Raw genomic sequence first — 19153 nt, forward strand, 5'->3', positions numbered from 1 at the left:
CTGTGCTCCTCTATAACTGTCTGGTTTGGGTCAGCCAGCAAATCAGATATAATAAGACTGCAGCGAACTGTTAGGACAGCAGAAAGGATCATTGGTGTCCACCTGCCCAGCCTTCAGGACTTGTACTACTCCAAAGTGAGGAAATGGGCAGGTAACATCATCACAGACCCCTCTCACCCCGTACACAACCTGTTTGCACTTCTCCCCTCAGGCAGACGCTACAGATCTCTGTGCACTAGAACATCTAGGCATAAAAACAGTTTTTTCCCCCATGCCATCTCCAGCCTAAACAGCTAACACAAGAATTATTACCTGTGTTCTGTAATTCATGCCTATAATTCATTCTCCATCTCTAATTATTGCCTCTCTCACAAGTACTATGTAAATACATATGCATATTTTTCTATACAGCTGTATATAGAGAGAAATAATGCACAAATCTGTCCATACATCTTCTGTTCCAGATTCATACACATTATTATTATTATTATTATTATTATTATTGTTGTTAAGTCTTATTTAAATGTTTCTATTCTCATGTCAGATATGTATATATGCATGTATGCATCAAGAGCTTCTTAAAAACCACAACAAATTCCTTGTGTGTTTGCGCACACTTGGCGAATAAAGCTGATTCTGATTCTGAAAGCAATTAAAAAATATATTTGACCACAGATAATAGAAAATACAGCAAAACCAAAACAAATGCGCCATCTGCCATCCTGCACCTATCACATTGAGGTGATATGAAGTTTATACTTCAGTTAAGTTATTTTGAAAAACCTTAATAGTGACATTTTTTTTTTCCTTAGATGTTTTATACTGAACTACTGGAGATGATGGAGAAGCAGCAGAAAACAGCAGATAAACAGGAGCAAGAGCTGATTGAAGAGCTGGACCGGGAGATCACTGAGCTAAAGATGAGAAACACTGAGCTGAACCACCTCTCACACACTGAAGATCACCTCCACCTCCTACAGGTCAGTCAACATGATCTCTCTGATCAATGATAATGCATTATATGATACCATAACACTCCCCATGCTGAAGGATTTCTCCTCTCTCCTGCTGTAGATTCACTCATCCCTGTGCAGCCCTAGAAACACCAGGAACTGGCCTGAGATCAGTATGAAGACTCATGAGAGTCTGGGGACTCTGAGGAGAGCTCTGACTAAACTGAAGGACACTATAGATGAGAAACTCACACAAACTGGTACATCAATACATACATTGATCAGATAGAAATATGATGATTTACTCAATTATTTAAATATGACCTGTGATTATGTTTTTTATTGTCATTAGTCTCTTCAGAGCTGAAGTGGATGCAGCAGTATGCAGGTAGAGTGTGCTGTCTGCACTACACTAGTTTACATTCATACACTCACAGCTTCATTACTGCACTACAATCTGATCAAACACTGTATTAAATATTAGAAACAACAGCCTCAGAAAATCTGTGTATTGTGAAGTTGTGATTTGATATTCTGTGTTTTCTCAGTGGATGTGACTCTGGATCCTGATACAGCTAATCCATACCTCATCCTGTCTGATGATGGAAAACAAGTGAGATGTGGATACATTAGACAGAAACTCCCAGACAAACCAGAGAGATTTGATTACTATCCAGATATCCTGGGAAAGGAGGGATTCTCCTCAGGGAGATTTTATTTTGAGGTGCAGGTGAAGGGAAAGACTGATTGGGATTTAGGAGTGGCCAGAGAATCCATTAACAGGAAGGGAAAGATCACAGCAAGCCCCAGTAATGGATACTGGACTATGATTCTGAGGAATGGAAATGAATATATAGCCTGTGCTGGTCCTTCTATCTCTCTGTCTCTGAGAGTGAAGCCGCAGCGGGTCTGTGTGTTTGTGGATTATGAGGAGGGTATGGTCTCCTTTTATGATGTGGAGTCCAGCTCTCAAATCTATTCTTTCACTGGTCAGTCTTTCACTGAAAAACTCTATCCATATTTTTGCCCATGCAATAATGATGGAGGTAAAAACTCAAGCCCACTGATCATCACACCTGTCAATTATTATAAATGAATTTACACTCCTAATATGAAATACAATATTTAAAAAATGAGTTTTATAATTACAAATATGAAAACATTTTGTGCTGCTATTTTTATAATTTTGTTTTTAAATTGTTTTAATTGTTTGCTATCATTACATATATTTTAATGTAAATATATAATGCTAGTTCAATCAATGATTTTTGTTCAATGTTTCATAAATATTCCCGTAATTTTTGTCTTCCCATCTCCACTCAACAAAGTGAAATTTCCTGTAAAATCTTAACATCTAAAAATGGTATGGTAGCCATGGTAACCTTAAAGAGGTCACCGGATGCCCATTTTGCACAGTTTGATATGATTCTTTAGGGTCTTAATGCAATGTCTATAACATACTTTGGTTAAAATTTCTCAATGGTAGTGTGAAACAACACCATTTTTCCCATCAAAAACAGCTCTGTTGACAGCAAGCCGTTGTGTTGCATGTTCCTTTAAATGCAAATGAGGTCTGCTCATCCCTCCCCTCTCTTCCAAGCCGCTCTCTGAGAGATGCTAAACTTTAGCCGCATTCATTGTGAAACTTGCTAACTGGTACATTATTAGGAAAGGCGATTTACAAAGTTTCATAAAAAAAACCTTATACTCACTTGTTCTGTAGGTGAAGCTGTATTACGAATGATTTGCGCAAACATAGATGCAATTAGGTAGATCGGGGGCACATTCCCTTCAGAAACAAATGTAATCCACTGCGTCTTCAGCGGCTCAGATGTCGGGAGTAAAGGACGACTGCTATGTTCATTATTACATCCAACAACAAAACACGTCAATCGCTTAGGAGACATTATTGTCTACAACCGCTCTGGTGTCGAAATAATGGCAGACTGATGACAGCTCACTCAGGGCGGAGCTGTGATAAAACCAAAGACTGACACCACTGTCAATCAACAGTTCTGGGAGGGGTCTGCCAGTGTGATGTCACACCGTCAAGAATCTGTGAACGGCTTGATATGAGAAAGGGGTTTGGATTTATCAAGATTTTAAAAAAAGCACTCGGTGGATTTTTATAATTATAGGGTGGTTGTGTACACACACTGCCAAGACACATTTCAGTTCAAACAACATGCAAAAGTGAATTTTGCATCCGATGACCCCTTTAATAAATTGTTTTATCAAGGTAGTTTCTCCCTTACAAAATGTGTTACTATGGTATATCAAATGGTAATACCTTGGTATATACAGTGAGGAAAATAAGTATTTGAATACCCTGCTATTTTGCAAGTTCTCCCACTTAGAAATCATGGAGGGGTCTTAAATTGTCATCGTAGGTGCATGTCCACTGTGAGAGACATAATCAAAAAAAAAAAAAAATCCAGAAATCACAATGTATGATTTTTTAACTATTTATTTGTATGATACAGCTGCAAATAAGTATCTGAACACCTGAGAAAATCAATGTTAATATTTGGTACAGTAGCCTTTGTTTGCAATTACAGAGGTCAAACGTTTCCTGTAGTTTTTCACCAGGTTTGCACACACTGCAGGAGGGATTTTGGCCCACTCCTCCACACAGATCTTCTCTAGATCAGTCAGGTTTCTGGCCTGTCGCTGAGAAACACGGAGTTTGAGCTCCTCCAAAGATTCTCTATTGGGTTTAGGTCTGGAGACTGGCTAGGCCACGCCAGAACCTTGATATGCTTCTTACAGAGCCACTCCTTGGTTATCCTGGCTGTGTGCTTGGTCATTGTCATGTTGGAAGACCCAGCCTCGACCCATCTTCAATGCTCTAACTGAGGGAAGGAGGTTGTTCCCCAAAATCTCGCAATACATGGCCCCGGTCATCCTCTCCTTAATACAGTGCAGTCGCCCTGTCCCATGTGCAGAAAAACACCCCAAAGCATGATGCTACCACCCCATGCTTCACAGTAGGGATGGTGTTCTTGGGATGGTACTCATCATTCTTCTTCCTCCAAACACATTTAGTGGAATTATGACCAAAAGTTATATTTTGGTCTCATCTGACCACATGACTTTCTCCCATGACTCCTCTGGATCATCCAAATGGTCATTGGCAAACTTAAATCAGGCCTGGACATGTGCTGGTTTAAGCAGGGGAACCTTCGTGCCATGCATGATTTCAAACCATGACGTCTTAGTGTATTACCAACAGTAACCTTGGAAACGGTGGTCCCAGCTCTTTTCAGGTCATTGACCAGCTCCTCCCGTGTAGTTCTGGGCTGATTTCTCACCTTTCTTAGGGTCATTGAGACCCCACGAGGGGAGATCTTGCATGGAGCCCCAGTCCGAGGGAGATTGACAGTCATGTTTAGCTTCTTCCATTTTCTAATGATTGCTCCAACAGTGGACCTTTTTCACCAAGCTGCTTGGCAATTTCCCGTAGCCCTTTCCAGCCTTGTGGAGGTGTACAATTTTGTCTCTAGTGTCTTTGGACAGCTCTTTGGTCTTGGCCATGTTAGTAGTTGGATTCTTACTGATTGTATGGGGTGGACAGGTGTCTTTATGCAGCTAACGACCTCAAACAGGTGCATCTAATTTAGGATAATAAATGGAATGGAGGTGGACATTTTAAAGGCAGACTAACAGGTCTTTGAGGGTCAGAATTCTAGCTGATAGACAGGTGTTCAAATACTTATTTGCAGCTGTATCATACAAATAAATAGTTAAAAAATCATACATTGTGATTTCTGGATTTTTTTTTTTAGATTATGTCTCTCACAGTGGACATGCACCTACGATGACAATTTCAGACCCCTCAATGATTTCTAAGTGGGAGAACATGCAAAATAGCAGGGTGTTCAAATACTTATTTTCCTCACTGTATCAATGAACTGTATGATTACTATATTCATATACCACAGTATGTACATGGTACTTTAAGACACATAAAAAATACCATGATATTATGATCATTGTAGTGTCCAAAAACATGGCATTTCCAAGGTCTTAACACAATGGCAAAAGCAGGTAAGTTTTTCTATAAAAAGAGAATAGAATTAATAGTATTTACAAATTTGAAATCTTATAAAAGAGGAGTACTGTTGTTTTTTTATTCACCTTTTCCTGCTGTCAAGACAAAATAGAGATGATTCTTTTAAATATTTTTGAAGTAGACCAGTCACAGTAATAAACGTGTCCTTCCCCATGAGTGACAGACTAAAGTTATGAATAACAGTATTACTTGATGTGAAACTTTAAAGTAACCCAGACAATCACAAGAGCAGATGTGAGCATATCACATCCAGCATTGCTAACTTGACAGCAGTCACGATAGGCAGGAGCAAGGAGATGAGGACTTCAACAAAACAGTCTTTATTAATCCAATCGCTGGGAATGTAGGAGATACAGAGCACATAGAATGACATATAACAGCAGACGCTAGTGTAGCAGGTGTTGAGTATAATTTGTGTTTTGTTGTAATTCACTCAAAATCCTTATGTTTTTGTTGGGTAATTAATGTGTATATATATATATATTAAAAATAAAAAGTATTTTATTTCTTTATGAGTTCTGTGACGTCACTGGCGCGCTGTGCGCTCTTGCTTCAGTCTGCGGGAGGTCTGAGCAGAGCGAGGTATGCATTTTGTTCAATCCTGATCAAAAATGTGTTAAAAGGGAAACAATCTCTAATTAATTGATCTGTGTTTTGTTACAATGTGAAAATGAGTTACCTGAATGTGTTGCCTTTTCTTAGGATATCGAGTTTAAAGTCGTTTTACCTGCAAAAGTGTAGTTTTAATCGAGGGAATGCAGTGTGACATCGTTAACATGAAAGTTAGTCTGTGAAGCCTGACTGCTGTTCTCTACTTATGCAGGTACAGTTTTTATGTGTTTTCATGATTTCTCTCTGTGTGTTCAAACTTGAATTGGTTTCATGTGTATACAAAATGCTGGAATGGTGAATACATTAAGTGAAGTCTTTAATATAAGACATCTTGGTAACACTTTAGAATACCGTTTCATCGTTAATGAATAACTACACCGGAACACATGGCTAATGCACTATTAACATTGTAGTAATTACTATTAACTAACAAGAAACTCTGATTAACGATTTATTAAGTAATAGCGCCAAGTTGAAACTGGTAGCTCACTATTATCTAACAATAACTACTATTTTTTTCATATATCCTGAGAACTCCTAAGAACTACTTTATACAGGTTCATAATTAATGTGAATTATGAATAGTTAATTCTAAAATGAAGATCGGTTTGGCCGAGGAAAAATTTTCAGTCAAAAGATTTTTTTTTTTTTGCTTTAACCCCTGCATGCCATTAATAATGAACCTATCAGTCTTTTGCATGCCAAAGTCCATTTCTGCTCATAAACAGGTCAGGTTAGACTACCACAATTAATTTGTAGCCTTTTACAAATGGGAATACAACGAAAGTCATGACTATGTTTTACATTCAAGCTACCCGTAAAATTTATAGTGAAAAGTTCTTTAAAGTCATTCTGCAATAAAGTAATTTTTTACAGTTGTTTTTAAAGCATTTTGCTGCATGGATTAAAAAATAGGCTAATAAATAATTCACATATCATGCAGACAAAATTACGTTGCAGAAAATCCTTTAAATGTTAAGGAATTAAGAGCAGAGCAACGTAAAAAATCAGAAAAAATATAATCGGGCCTGTTTTAGGCTTTTCCTTATTTTTATATTTTAGACCGTGATGAGAAATGACTCGCCATCTCCTCATTAGACGCGCCTTTAGAGAGAAATGCATCTTTACGGATTACATAATGAAAGAGTTTTTGTTTTCGATTTGAATTATTTTTTTTTAAAGTAGTAATTTAAAGCTTTCTATAGATATATTTATCATATTTGTGACTCAATTCGTTGAGTTTCGGTTCATCCTTGTGAAGCGCTCCTATTCAAGACGAGATGGCAAGCGCATCCTCTGTTTTCCTATTTATTTTAATAAAAGCACAAGGTTTTGTTTTCATTGTGAGTGTATACAAATAAAAGCAGTCATTTTACAGTGATGCATTTTTAATAAGACAATAAATGACAGGAGTGTTTGAAGTTGATTCTGCTGGTATAAGAAAACAGTTGAAGTAATCGCGCGGGTACACACACACAAAACATATCAGTTCCAGCATTGCTAACTTGACAGCAGTCACGATAGGCAGGAGCAAGGAGATGAGGACTTCAACAAAACAGTCTTTATTAATCCAATCGCTGGGAATGTAGGAGATACAGAGCACATAGAATGACATATAACAGCAGACGCTAGTGTAGCAGGTGTTGAGTATAATTTGTGTTTTGTTGTAATTCACTCAAAATCCTTATGTTTTTTGTTGGGTAATTAATGTGTATATATATATATATATATATATATATATATATATATAAACTGCAGTAGCCTACATATACAGGAATACATACTTGAAATATATTTGATTTAGTAAACAGATAAACAAGGGGATAAAAACAGTGTGACATGTAACGTAGCCTATAAATGCTGAGTTTCAGTTCATTTTTGTGACTCTTAATTTGTTCACAGAAAGGAAACTCAAATGGCAGAAAACGACATCTTATTTGTTTTCCTTATTTTACAAAAGCACAATGTTTTGTTTTCATTGTGAGTGTATACAAATAAAAGCAGTCATTTTACAGTGATGCATTTTTAATAAGACAATAAATGACAGGAGTGTTTGAAGTTGATTCTGCTGGTATAAGAAAACAGTTGAAGTAATCGCGCAGGTACACACACACAAAACATATCAGTTCCAGCATTGCTAACTTGACAGCAGTCACGATAGGCAGGAGCAAGGAGATGAGGACTTCAACAAAACAGTCTTTATTAATCCAATCGCTGGGAATGTAGGAGATACAGAGCACATAGAATGACATATAACAGCAGACGCTAGTGTAGCAGGTGTTGAGTATAATTTGTGTTTTTGTTGTAATTCACTCAAAATCCTTATGTTTTTTTTGTTGGGTAATTAATGTGTATATATATATATATTAAAAATAAAAAGTATTTTATACAATAATATATAACAAATAATTACAATATTATTAACTCATCATTAACTTAACATTAATTCATGACTTGTTAATGTATCATAATGTCATGACTTTACTTGGGGGGGGGGGGCACATCTTTAAAAAGTTATCAATTACACATGTTTTATACATATTCAGCTCATCTAAATCAGATATTTGGTGTTTTTTGGTGGTTTGTAAAAAAGTGGAAGAGCAGAGGTCATGTGACTGCATTTGGATGGAGAAGGAACTGAACGATAGGAGGAAGGTAAACATTTTGAAGGGGCAATAGTGGCCCAAAAGAAGAGCAAGAACTCAAGACAAACGTCTGATTTCAGTGCATTATTATGATATAAAGACAGTAAACCAATCCATAACATAACCATCATCTCTGTGCTAACACTGATTTTAATTTGGAAAATTGCATCTGCTTAATGAATACATTATTGTAGGAGGGCAGCAGTGGAATCACTCAAAACAGGATGAGATGAAGTTGTTTTTAATTATGAATGCATCATTGTGGGTTGGATGAGTTAGGTTAAACGTAAATATTGCAAGAAATCCACTGTCATTCACTGATGTTTGTGACTTAGCTGCAGGTGGAAAATTTATAAACAATTTTTCAGTGTGCCATTTTCATGAATCTTTCTTCTAGAGCATGTTTGATTTAGTTTACCCCAAAGTGTTAATTAATACATTAACTAACATGCAGGAACTAACATGTAATTAAGGTGGTGTTATTCATGCGGTAATTCATATGACTCATGTCGTAGTTAAGTTAGTTCTTCATTAGTTCTTGATTAATACATGTCTTAACTCTTCATTAGTTCATAGTCAAGTAATTATTAATTAAGGTATTAGTACATGATAATTCATGTACTGTTATTGTAAAGTGTTACCGAAATCTTATAATGGGCCGTGTTTGGATCTTCCAACCGTACAATAATCCAAACACAAACCTCAAAAACGGGTCACTGGGCATTAAACCAAGCTTCTGCTACAGCCATTCCAGTCCTCTGACCTGAACCCTATAGAAAATGAGTCGGGTGAACTGAAGAGAAGCTGTGCTGTGAATGGAGCTGTGAATCTAAAGGGTCTGGAGTGATTCTGGATGAAGGAATGGTCTCTGATCTCTTGTCAGGTGTTCTGTAACCTCATCAGGCATTATAGGAGAAAATTTAGAGCTGTTAAACTGGCAAATGGAGATTTCAAAAAGTATTGAATAAAAGGGTGCCGTTAATTGTGGCCAATGTGTATTAGAGAAAAACATTTATTTCATAATGATATTTCCCCCATTTTAAATTCTTATTATCCAATGAAAGGTTTGATTTTTGTGATTTTTTTTAAAATAAAAGATCAAATGGATTAACAATGCAGATTAATTTTCACAGCCTTCTTTGATCATATTTACCAAGGGTGCTGATATTTTTGGCTATGACTGTATAAGTCTCAAAATAAGCTTGTTTCATCATAACACTGGGAACAATTCTCATTCAGAAAACATACAAAAATTACACATGCAAAATTTATTTGTAAAAAAATAAAAACACAAAAATAAATATAAAAGTTGAGAACAATATACATTAAAAAAATTCTGAAGAAATAATTACAAAAAAAAAAAAAACACAGTCTAGTATAATGAGGTGCTGTATGTGCAGTACTGGAGTCTCAGCTACTCCAGGAATCTTTCTGTGTGGAGTTTGTATGTTCTCTCTGTGTTGATGTTGGTTTCCTCTGGGTTTCTCCCACAATCCCACAATGTGTGTGATGGACTGGCCATCTGTTCAGGGGCTTGTCCGGCCTATGACCCAGGAAAGGCTCCAGCCTCATGACCCTACATAGGACAAGCGCTAGGAAAAATGGATGGAACTGTGAAAGCTGCTTGTGATGGGTTTTGGTTCATCATGTGACTTTCTCATCACCACCTGCATTTGGTGGTTATCAGTGTATTTCAAAAGTACAAAATAGATTTCAGTACTTCAATAGGCTGGTATATTAACATTATATCAGTTAATGAAATTACGGTATTTACCTGTAAATTTAAGTAAAAACCGTAAAACCTAAAATGCTGCTAACGTATTTATTACAGTAGATTTTTTTTACTGTAAATTTTACGTATTTTTATTTTTTTTACAGTGTACAATGATAAAAATAAAGCCTTCTACACACTGCACGACTTTAGCAATCCTATAAGCTCATTACAAATCATACTGTGTGTCATGGATCTAATAAACTTACGACATGCATGCAGACTGTACGATGGTGACACAGAGTGAGTAACTCATAGGCCATGACGCAAGTTACTATTGAAGAATAAAACATCATTAGCATGCGCTAGTGGTAAACAAAAAGAGCATGATGAAGTTTGGCAGTTGTAGTTTTTATATTTGCTGAAAAAAAGAGGAAGCTGTGAAAGAGGAAGTTAAAATACTTTGAGGTAAGCAGTTTTAAATTTTAGTGCTATGTCGCGTTGATCACACCATTTCATGCTACATTTTTATTGGCTGGTTAGTAAACGTGGGTCGTAACAGCAAACACACTGTGCGATGATCATGCTGAACTTCTGACACTGTCAGAAAATGATTGCAGGCTATCTTTGGTCGCAAGAGAAATGACTGCTGATGGATGTGGTTTTGTTTGTGAAGTAATTAGCAAAATCGCCAGCAGTTAAAGAGGTGGGGGACAAAGGAGAGTTTTGAATATGTGAGAGTTTGCGTGCGTCTAATGCGCCGTTTATCTTTTTATAGAAAAAAAAGGTAGTTTTGGCAGCGTGAACTTTGTTGGAAAATGAAGATAGCAGTAACTGATACCTGCTAAGATCAACTGAACCTTTTGATTTGCGTTTTTTTCTCTCCACTGCCCTGTATGTGTCTCTGCACATGTGCGGTGAATTGAGCTCATTCTGTAATAATGCATTCTCATGTATTCACTCCTGACATCTAGAAATGACTTAAATTTATGGAAAAAAAGATATATAGCTGAAGTAAATAATACTATTTTTTTTATTTAAATATATAATACACAAATTATTCTTTAAAATTATTAGCAGTATATAAAAAACAGAATTCTACAGAATTCAACCACCCACAGCACCACAGAATCTATATATAAATGGAGCCGTGTATATGGTGTTGTGGTTGGTTGCCAGGGCGTTGCTCTATGGTTGCTAAAGTGTTCTGAATGATTTTTAGTACATTGCTTTGCCATATCTGTAACACAAATGGTGCAAGACGATTTACATGGCAAATTTAATGTCAGCATGAAATCCAGAATGACACTATTTACTGTTTTAATGAACATTCATGGGTTTATTGTGCTGTCGATACTTTAATACTGAGTGTTCAAATCACTAAGCGTAACTAGGAACAATAAAAATAATAGTGATGATTGACTTAAACAGCAGTAAATATGCTAATCCTTTCACTCTCTGGGATTAAACAACTAAATTAATCTTAATTTCATTAATTAATGCAAGCCTTGGCCCTCTCATTAACCCATCACATGAGATGCTATGATACTAATGCCTTAATTATCTAACCAGTAGGAATCGGTTCATTTGAGACAGAGAGGTTAATTTCATTAATATCCCTATATATAGAGCCCAGAATTATGATGTTCAATAAATCAATGATGACTTAATGTTGTTTAATTCAACAGCTGAACATTTTCAAACATTGATCAGTACTTTCTGACTCTGACTTAATTCAAAAACACTTTTGTACTGGTTTTACAAATTTGAGTCTTCAGAATGTCTCCTCCGTCATTCATTTCAATTACATAAATAACTCAGCAATTATGAAACGTTTCCCTGTGTGTTTACAGTACATTTGATAGTACAGTATAAGTGTATTATTCAGCATGTAATGCACAGCAGCGCCACCAGAGGCAGCAGACCTGCGTTCAGTGTTGACAATAGAGCAATATTGTTGTTAGATTTAACGTGGAAACTCTTGACAAATGTTGCCAAATAATCAAGTCTGCTGAAATCTCTTCTTCATGAGCTGACAGAGACATACAAACAGACACACATGAGACAACGCACCGAATACAGGGATGAATTTAAATGTGTGAATACAGGAGAAGCTCTGACACTGTAGTTCAGTGAGAGACTCCGAGAAAGTGAAACTAACTTGATCAACAACAATATGGACGCCTGAAACCATCAAACTCTTTAGACAGCAGAATATTGAGTTGTTCAAAGACCCTTCTGGACACATCTGATATCACCGGTAAGAGATAGAAACATAAGAGTTGAACGGGTTTCTAATGGCAGTGATCTGGTTCAGTAGAGTTTCTGTCAGACTGGAATAAGTTGAACAAAAGCAGGTTTAAGTGTCAAATACTCAGCTGTTTAGTTGTTTACTGCACTGAAATGGTATCAGAATTGTATTACCAGTATGCCATTTGATTGAAGAAAGTTTGGTGTTTGTCATTTTGTCACACAAAATAAAGACTAAAGAAACAGGAAGTAAATGACCTGCTGAAAAACTGAACACAAACGTGCTACATAACATTACAGAAGTATTACGCTATATGTTTTTAATGATTCATTTTACGGTTGAATTGGAACAATGCTATGAGTAAGTCCTAAACTTTATCTTGTTTTTAAAAATTACATGTTTTAAATAAAAAGTTAGATTTGCGTCTCTCAGGGGAATTACAACTTTCTAAAATATTTTTGTGCACAATTATTAGGCAATTCGATTATTAAGGACGTTTATCTCAGTGTGAAACAATTGGTAAACAAGACTGTTTAAACAAAAAAAACAAATAAATAAAAAATAAAATAATATCTTACTGTCCTTTCAAAGTATTCAGCGTCCAGTGTAGCCACCCTTCTTTTCAATGACTTTCATGAGCTGCCTATTCATACAATTAGTCAATGTCTTGAATTGTTCTCGATCAATTGTAGCCGATGCAGCCAACACAGCCTCAGAGACACTGTTCAAAGAGGTGTATTGTTTTCCTTCACTGTAAATCTCACGCTTGAGAATGGCCCACAAGTTCTCAACTGGGTTCAAATCAGGTGAGGAAGGGAGCCAAGACATTATTCTGTCATCTTTGAAGCCTTTTCTGGCAGCCAACAGTGGAATACTTGACTGCATGTGATGGAGCATTGTCCTGCATAAAGATCATGGTCTTTCTGGATGCTGCTGACTCCATCAGTGAGCCAACCACGGGCCAGCCGTCTAGTCCATCAAGAGTTACTCTCATTTCATCTGTGCATAAAACCTTTGGAAAATCAGTGTTGTATTTCTTGGCCCAATCTAGACCTATCATCTTGTTATTTTTGTTAAGTAGGGGTTGCGTTTCAGTTTTCTTTACCTTCATCTGGTACTTCTGGAGACTCCAGGGAGGTTGCAGTTCCGGAAAAATGGTGGAACTGAAGTCTAAAGGGTTTCTGGTGGTTTCACGCTTAAGTCTACACAGATCTTTTGCTGTTAATTGGCACCTTTTGTTCTCAACATGTTTTTTGCAAACCTGCTGACTATTGTTGAGAAACTAGTTGATTGTCCGATGGTCACGCTTTATTAGTTTGGAAATTTCCAGAGAACTGCATTTTTCTGAAAGGCATTTCATAATTTTTTACATTTAAGCATTAGTTAAGTCTCTAATTTTTTGCCCATTTATACCTATAGCAAAATTCTGCCTAATGATTATGCACATCTGCATTTAAAGCCACTTTAAGCCACACCTTCCCTCGTTAACAATTACACATCACCTGAAAATGATCATTCTCAGTCATTTTTAAGATTAATGTGGTTTGAACTGGAAACGTGCTTGGAAACAAATATGACATTAGTACTTTAAATCTAAACAGCAGCTCATAGTTCAGATTGTTCAGTGAGTTCATGAGTCACTGCGTTTCAAATGAATGGTTGTGTTTCTCTCACTATCAATTCATACATGCGTTATGCCCCGTCTAGGGGTAAAGGCACAACATGAAAGTACGAGGACACAGGAGTTTTTAAAAACAGATGAACAGCATTTTAATGAAAACAATGATTTCAGCTGTACAACTGGGGTATTTTAGCTTCAGGAGCCGACAAGGCCAAAATAACAAAAGGGTCAACTAATGTTATCTCTCTAAATAAAACAAAATAAAATGCAGATTACTTCCCCAACTCCCCATCCAAAAACAATCAACAAAATTCCAACAAAAATGGCGTTGGTCTCCCGACCTCCCCAAAAGGTTATTATATACAATTATTTACAGTTGTTAGCAAACGAGTCCAAACGGGCAATCCAGAATCTAGGTCGGAGGTTGTCAGTAAGTGGTTTCACTACATCAGAGAAATTTCTACAGAAACTTCTGTAGTATCCTGCCATGCGCAGGAAGCGACAGAGTTCTCTCTTTGTCTGAGGTACGGGAAAATTTACGATGGCACTGACTTTGGCTTCCATCAGTCTTACGGTACCATGACCAACTTATTTTCCTAAATATTTAACAGTAGCATGACAGAATTCACATTTGGCGAGGTTTAGAGTTAAATTGGCCTTTTTGAAACTAGTGAATACTTCTAAATGTTTTCAAATGACTTCCCCAGGTTTCTGAATAACACACATCATCATCATCATCAAGATAGGCTTCACAATTTTTCACATTGGACAGTACTTTACACATCAAATGTTGAAACATTGCTGGAGCATTTTGAAGTCCAAAAGCTAACACCTTTTACTGTAGCGAATGCTGAAATTTCGGAGGCATGTTCTGTAAGTGACACTTGCCAATAACCCTTGAGTAGATCTAATTTGGTTACAAACTTAGATCTTCCAATTCTGTCAACACAATCTTCCCTCCGTGGGAGCTTTTGATTAACTCTTGATTAACTTTTCGGTAGTCGGTACAGAAACGTGAGGACCCATCAGGATTAGGGACCAACAAGCAGGGTGAGCACCAGGGACTAGAGCTAGGAACAGCTAAACCATGCTTCACAAGGTAGTCAGTTTCATTATCTCACGTTTGACAGGGTTAGCACGATAAGCATTCTGTTTGATTGGATGATGATCAGCAACATAAATATCATGCTTTAACACAGAAGTTACAGCAGGAACATCAGAGAAAAGTGATGAAAATCTCTCAATTAACATTAACTCATTCCGAGATGACTCGAATAAATGGGAGAGTTTTGAATTTAAAGTTACAAGACACCATCCAAAGCGACTTGCAGTGCATTCAGGCTATACTTTTTTTTTTTTTAATCAGTATGTGTGTTCCCAGGGAATTGAACCCACAACCTTTTACGCTGCTAATGCAATGCTCTACCACTGAGCCACAGGAACATTTTCAACTTTGGCCTCTGTATCTGGCATTACTGAACCCATGAATGAGTTAGAAAGATCAACCTCATCCTCAAACGTATGGGCTTGTGCTCGAGTGACAACGCATGACTGAAATACATTGCGAAATTCCTGCACTAACACATCATCTTCAGATGCACATGGTACATCAGTAACTTCTGGCAGAGAATTAACCTTACTTCCAGCTAGATCGTTTCCAAGAATAAGGGATATCCCTTTCACTGGCAATTGAAAACGTACAGAAACTTTTACTACACCCATCACAATGTTAGAATGCAAGTAAATTGCATGTAAAGGAACCCTTACTATCCCCAACTCAATTCCTTGAACCAACACATCAGAGCCGCAACTGGACTGAGGAGAGAACAGTAGAGTACTTGCTAAAATGAACGACCCACAGGATGCACACAGGTTTATACTCAGAATCAGAGCTAGACAAAGCAACAGCACCATCACAAACAAACGGTTCAAATATGGGGTCAACGGAGTTTAGAGTCTCAGCAGAGGGTACACGAATGAAAGCTACACTCTTAGACATGTTTTGAGATTTCCACTGATTCTTACACTGCAGTGCTGGACAAACAGCAATCAAATGTCCTTTTTCATGACAATACAAACATTCTCTAGCTGCCAAAGGGTTGTCAATCAATTGGTCATCTTTTGTGTAACTGGCGTACGCTTAGAATTATAAGAATGATCTGCAGAGATGCGTGGTAAAGAACGGGGTGACGAAAAAGCAAACTTATGGGTGAGCACAAACTCGTCTGCAAAGACAGCAGCATCAGCAAGAGAGGAAACTTTCTGTTTGTTCAAGTAGACAACAATCTTTTCAGAAATGCAATTTTTAAACTCCTCAACCAAGATTAACACTTTTAGCTGTTCAAAAGTCATGACTTTACTAGCATTACACCATTTCTCAAACAAAGTAGTCTTCTCACGAGCGAATTCAACAAATGTTTGACTGGGAATTTTTACATGTCTTCTGAATTTCTGACGATAAGCCTCCAGAACTAGCTCATATGCACGTAATACTGCCACTTTAAATTGCATCATAATCCAAACTTTGTTCTCACGTTTGAGCGGAGAACACTTCCTGTGCTTTTCCTAATGATTTGCACTGCAAAAGCAAAGGCCAAATATTCCTAGGTCACTGTAATGTGGTCGCGATGCGTTAAAAAAAAACAGTGAAGTACGTGTCAACTTCACTTTCTCTGAACGACGGAACTACAAGATTTGTTTACTAATATCAAATTCAGAGGAACTTACCGGTGCAGTTTGCGATGCTGCAGGGTGAGGAGAGGATGCACTCACTGGCCCCGGAATATTCTACCTTTGCCTCCGAAGAGGGACGCGGAGCTTGGCCGTTTTTCAACTCGAGCTCCAGCTCAAAATAACAAACAAAAGCCAACTAATTGTATCCCTCTAAATTCCCTAATTCACAAAATAAGAAAATAAAATACACTTCCCTTACTTCCCTAACTCCCTATCCAAAAACACATCAACAAAGAAATTCCAACAAAAGTGGCGTCGGTCTCCCTACCTCCCCAAAAGTTTATTATATACAATTATTTACAGTTGTTAGCAAACGAGTCCAAACAGGGGCAATCCTGAATCTAGGTCAAAGAACAGGCAGTAGTCAGTAATACAAACAAACAGGCAAAGCAAACTAACAAACAACAATCAATCTCTCACAAGCAAACTCTCAAATATATATATATATATATATATATACACACACACACACACACACACACACACACACACACACAAGTAACTAACTAGTAGAGTCAACAAGGCAGAGCGAGCAAAAAAGTCTCTGGGGCTCATCTAGGTGTCCTGGTCTCCGCTGACGATCAGGGCTGCAGGCATCATCTCTTGGTGCTGATCCACCATCTGATTGCGTATGGACTGAGAAACAGACAAATATTAGCATAGATGCCATTCTTCTTACGATGTAACGAGTACATTGTGTGTTATGGGGAGTGTTCCCGCTTCCGGTTGATCTAATTAATGCAGCCTAACAATCCTTTAACAGATTTGAATAATAGAAGCGAATTAGTGTGTTATGTGTAAGCCAGGTTAAAGAGATGTGTCTTTAATCTAGATTTAAACTGACAGAGTGTGTCTGCCTCCTGAAAAGTGTTAGGTAGATTGTTCCAGAGTTCGGGTGCTAAATAGGAAAAGGATCTGCCGCCTGCAGTCAATTTTGATATTCTAGGTATTATCAAACGGCCAGAGTTTTGAGAACGCAGCGGACGTGGAGAACAATAATGTGATAAGAGCTCGCTCAAGTACTGAGGAGCTAAACCATTCAGGGCTTTATAAGTAATTAACAAGATTTTAAAATCTATCCGATGTTTGATAGGGAGCCAGTGCAGTGTTGACAGAACCGGGCTAATATGGTCATACTTCCTGGTTCTAGTAAGAACTCTAGCTGCTGCATTTTGGACCAACTGTAGTTTGTTGATCAAGTGTGCAGAACAACCACCCAATAAAGCATTACAATAGTCTAACCTTGAGGTCATAAACACATAAATTAGTATTTCTGCATTTGACATTGAGAACATAGGTCGCAATTTAGATATGTTTTAGATATGTAGATATGTTCTCTAGACACTCTTTACATTCAACCAGCTTCATGAGGTGAATCATGGGATTCTTTATAAACAGTATTGAAGGAGTTCACACTAATCCTAAATAATGTCTCTTTCCAGCAATGTCATCCTCCATTAGTTCACTGACTGAGGGGCTTCAGTGCTCTATATGTCTGGACGTGTTCACTGATCCAGTCACGACTCCATGTGGACACAACTTCTGCAAGATCTGTCTGAATAAGTGTTGGAACAACAGCCAGACCTGCAGCTGTCCATACTGTAAAGAAACATTCAAGCAAAGACCTGATCTCAAGATTAATACCACACTCCGAGAGCTCGTAGATCACTATAAAAAGAAAAGTCCTGAGAAAATAACTGAAGTTCTGTGTGACATCTGTGAGGAAAGAAAGCTGAAAGCCCTGAAGTCGTGTCTGGTGTGTCAGAGCTCTTACTGTGAAACTCACCTGGAGCCTCATTTGAGAGTGACAGGTTTGAAGAAACACAAACTGATGGATCCTGTGAGTAATCTGGAGGACTATATATGTCAGAAACATGAGAGACCTCTGGATCTGTTCTGTAGAGATGATCAGACATGTGTGTGTTCGATCTGCACTGTGAAAGACCACAAGAACCACAACACTGTTCCTATAGAAGAGGAGAGTGAAGAGAAGAAGGTAGAAGTTATTATACTTTTAAAGGACTGATATCATGAGGAATCAGATTTTACTTCATATTGTGAAATAAAAGGTAATTATGAAAACATATTGTAAGTTTAATCTTTGTTATGATAAATGTGTCTGTGTTGTTCTCTCTATAGACTGAACTAATGAAGATACATAAAGACGTGCAGCAGATGATCCAGAACAGAATCAAGAAGATTCACGACATCAAACACTCAGCAGAAGACAGAAAAGTGAGTTTAAAATATTGTAATGTGGTGGCTGTGTTCCATTCTGAAGGGCTCATCACTGTACCCTCATCCCTTTGAAGGGTTTAAACTCCAGAGTGAGAGTTTTGAAGGAATGAAGGGTGCAGGGGCCCAAAAATGGTTCCTTAGAACACACTTCTGCCATCTTACAACATCTGTATCACAAATTAAACATGCACAAAGAATCATGGGAGTAAAAAGTGTCCATCACTTGAATCCTTGAAGATCTTACATTCTGAAGGGCCTTTTGAAGTGTCAAATGAGGTAGTATTAATATGAGTTTTGAGAAGCACCCTGTGTATTAG

At 37.4% G+C, this 19153-nt stretch overlaps 2 protein-coding genes across 9 annotated transcripts in view; both read left to right on the forward strand.

Moving 5' to 3' along the window:
* LOC131542181 (E3 ubiquitin-protein ligase TRIM39-like) overlaps nucleotides 1-19153 on the forward strand; it is a 189591-nt gene that overhangs the window by 154815 nt on the left and 15623 nt on the right. For 2 of the 4 annotated variants that reach the window (XR_009271676.1, XM_058778583.1), the window contains exons 3-4: nucleotides 18041-18594; nucleotides 18738-18833. Coding sequence is in view for 3 of the 4 variants with exons in the window: in XM_058778583.1 (XP_058634566.1) it covers nucleotides 18041-18594; nucleotides 18738-18833 (650 nt within the window). In the remaining variant the exon portion in view is untranslated. Of the gene's footprint in view, nucleotides 1-11928; nucleotides 12254-17157; nucleotides 18595-18737; nucleotides 18834-19153 lie in introns of those variants that run through there. The other 2 variants (XM_058778587.1, XM_058778586.1) reach the window with 2 other exon arrangements.
* Nucleotides 1-19153, forward strand: part of LOC131542182 (E3 ubiquitin-protein ligase TRIM39-like) — a 220923-nt gene that overhangs the window by 17724 nt on the left and 184046 nt on the right. For 3 of the 5 annotated variants that reach the window (XM_058778588.1, XM_058778592.1, XM_058778591.1), the window contains 4 exons: nucleotides 813-980; nucleotides 1075-1213; nucleotides 1306-1341; nucleotides 1502-2319. The exons of the other annotated variants lie outside the window; for them this stretch is intronic. In XM_058778588.1, coding sequence (XP_058634571.1) covers nucleotides 813-980; nucleotides 1075-1213; nucleotides 1306-1341; nucleotides 1502-2049 — 891 coding nt within the window. In that variant the 3' untranslated portion in view covers nucleotides 2050-2319. Of the gene's footprint in view, nucleotides 1-812; nucleotides 981-1074; nucleotides 1214-1305; nucleotides 1342-1501; nucleotides 2320-19153 lie in introns of those variants that run through there. 5 annotated transcript variants of the gene reach the window in all.

The sequence above is a fragment of the Onychostoma macrolepis genome, chromosome 06, assembly GCF_012432095.1.
Source record: "Onychostoma macrolepis isolate SWU-2019 chromosome 06, ASM1243209v1, whole genome shotgun sequence".
NCBI lineage: Eukaryota > Metazoa > Chordata > Actinopteri > Cypriniformes > Cyprinidae > Onychostoma > Onychostoma macrolepis.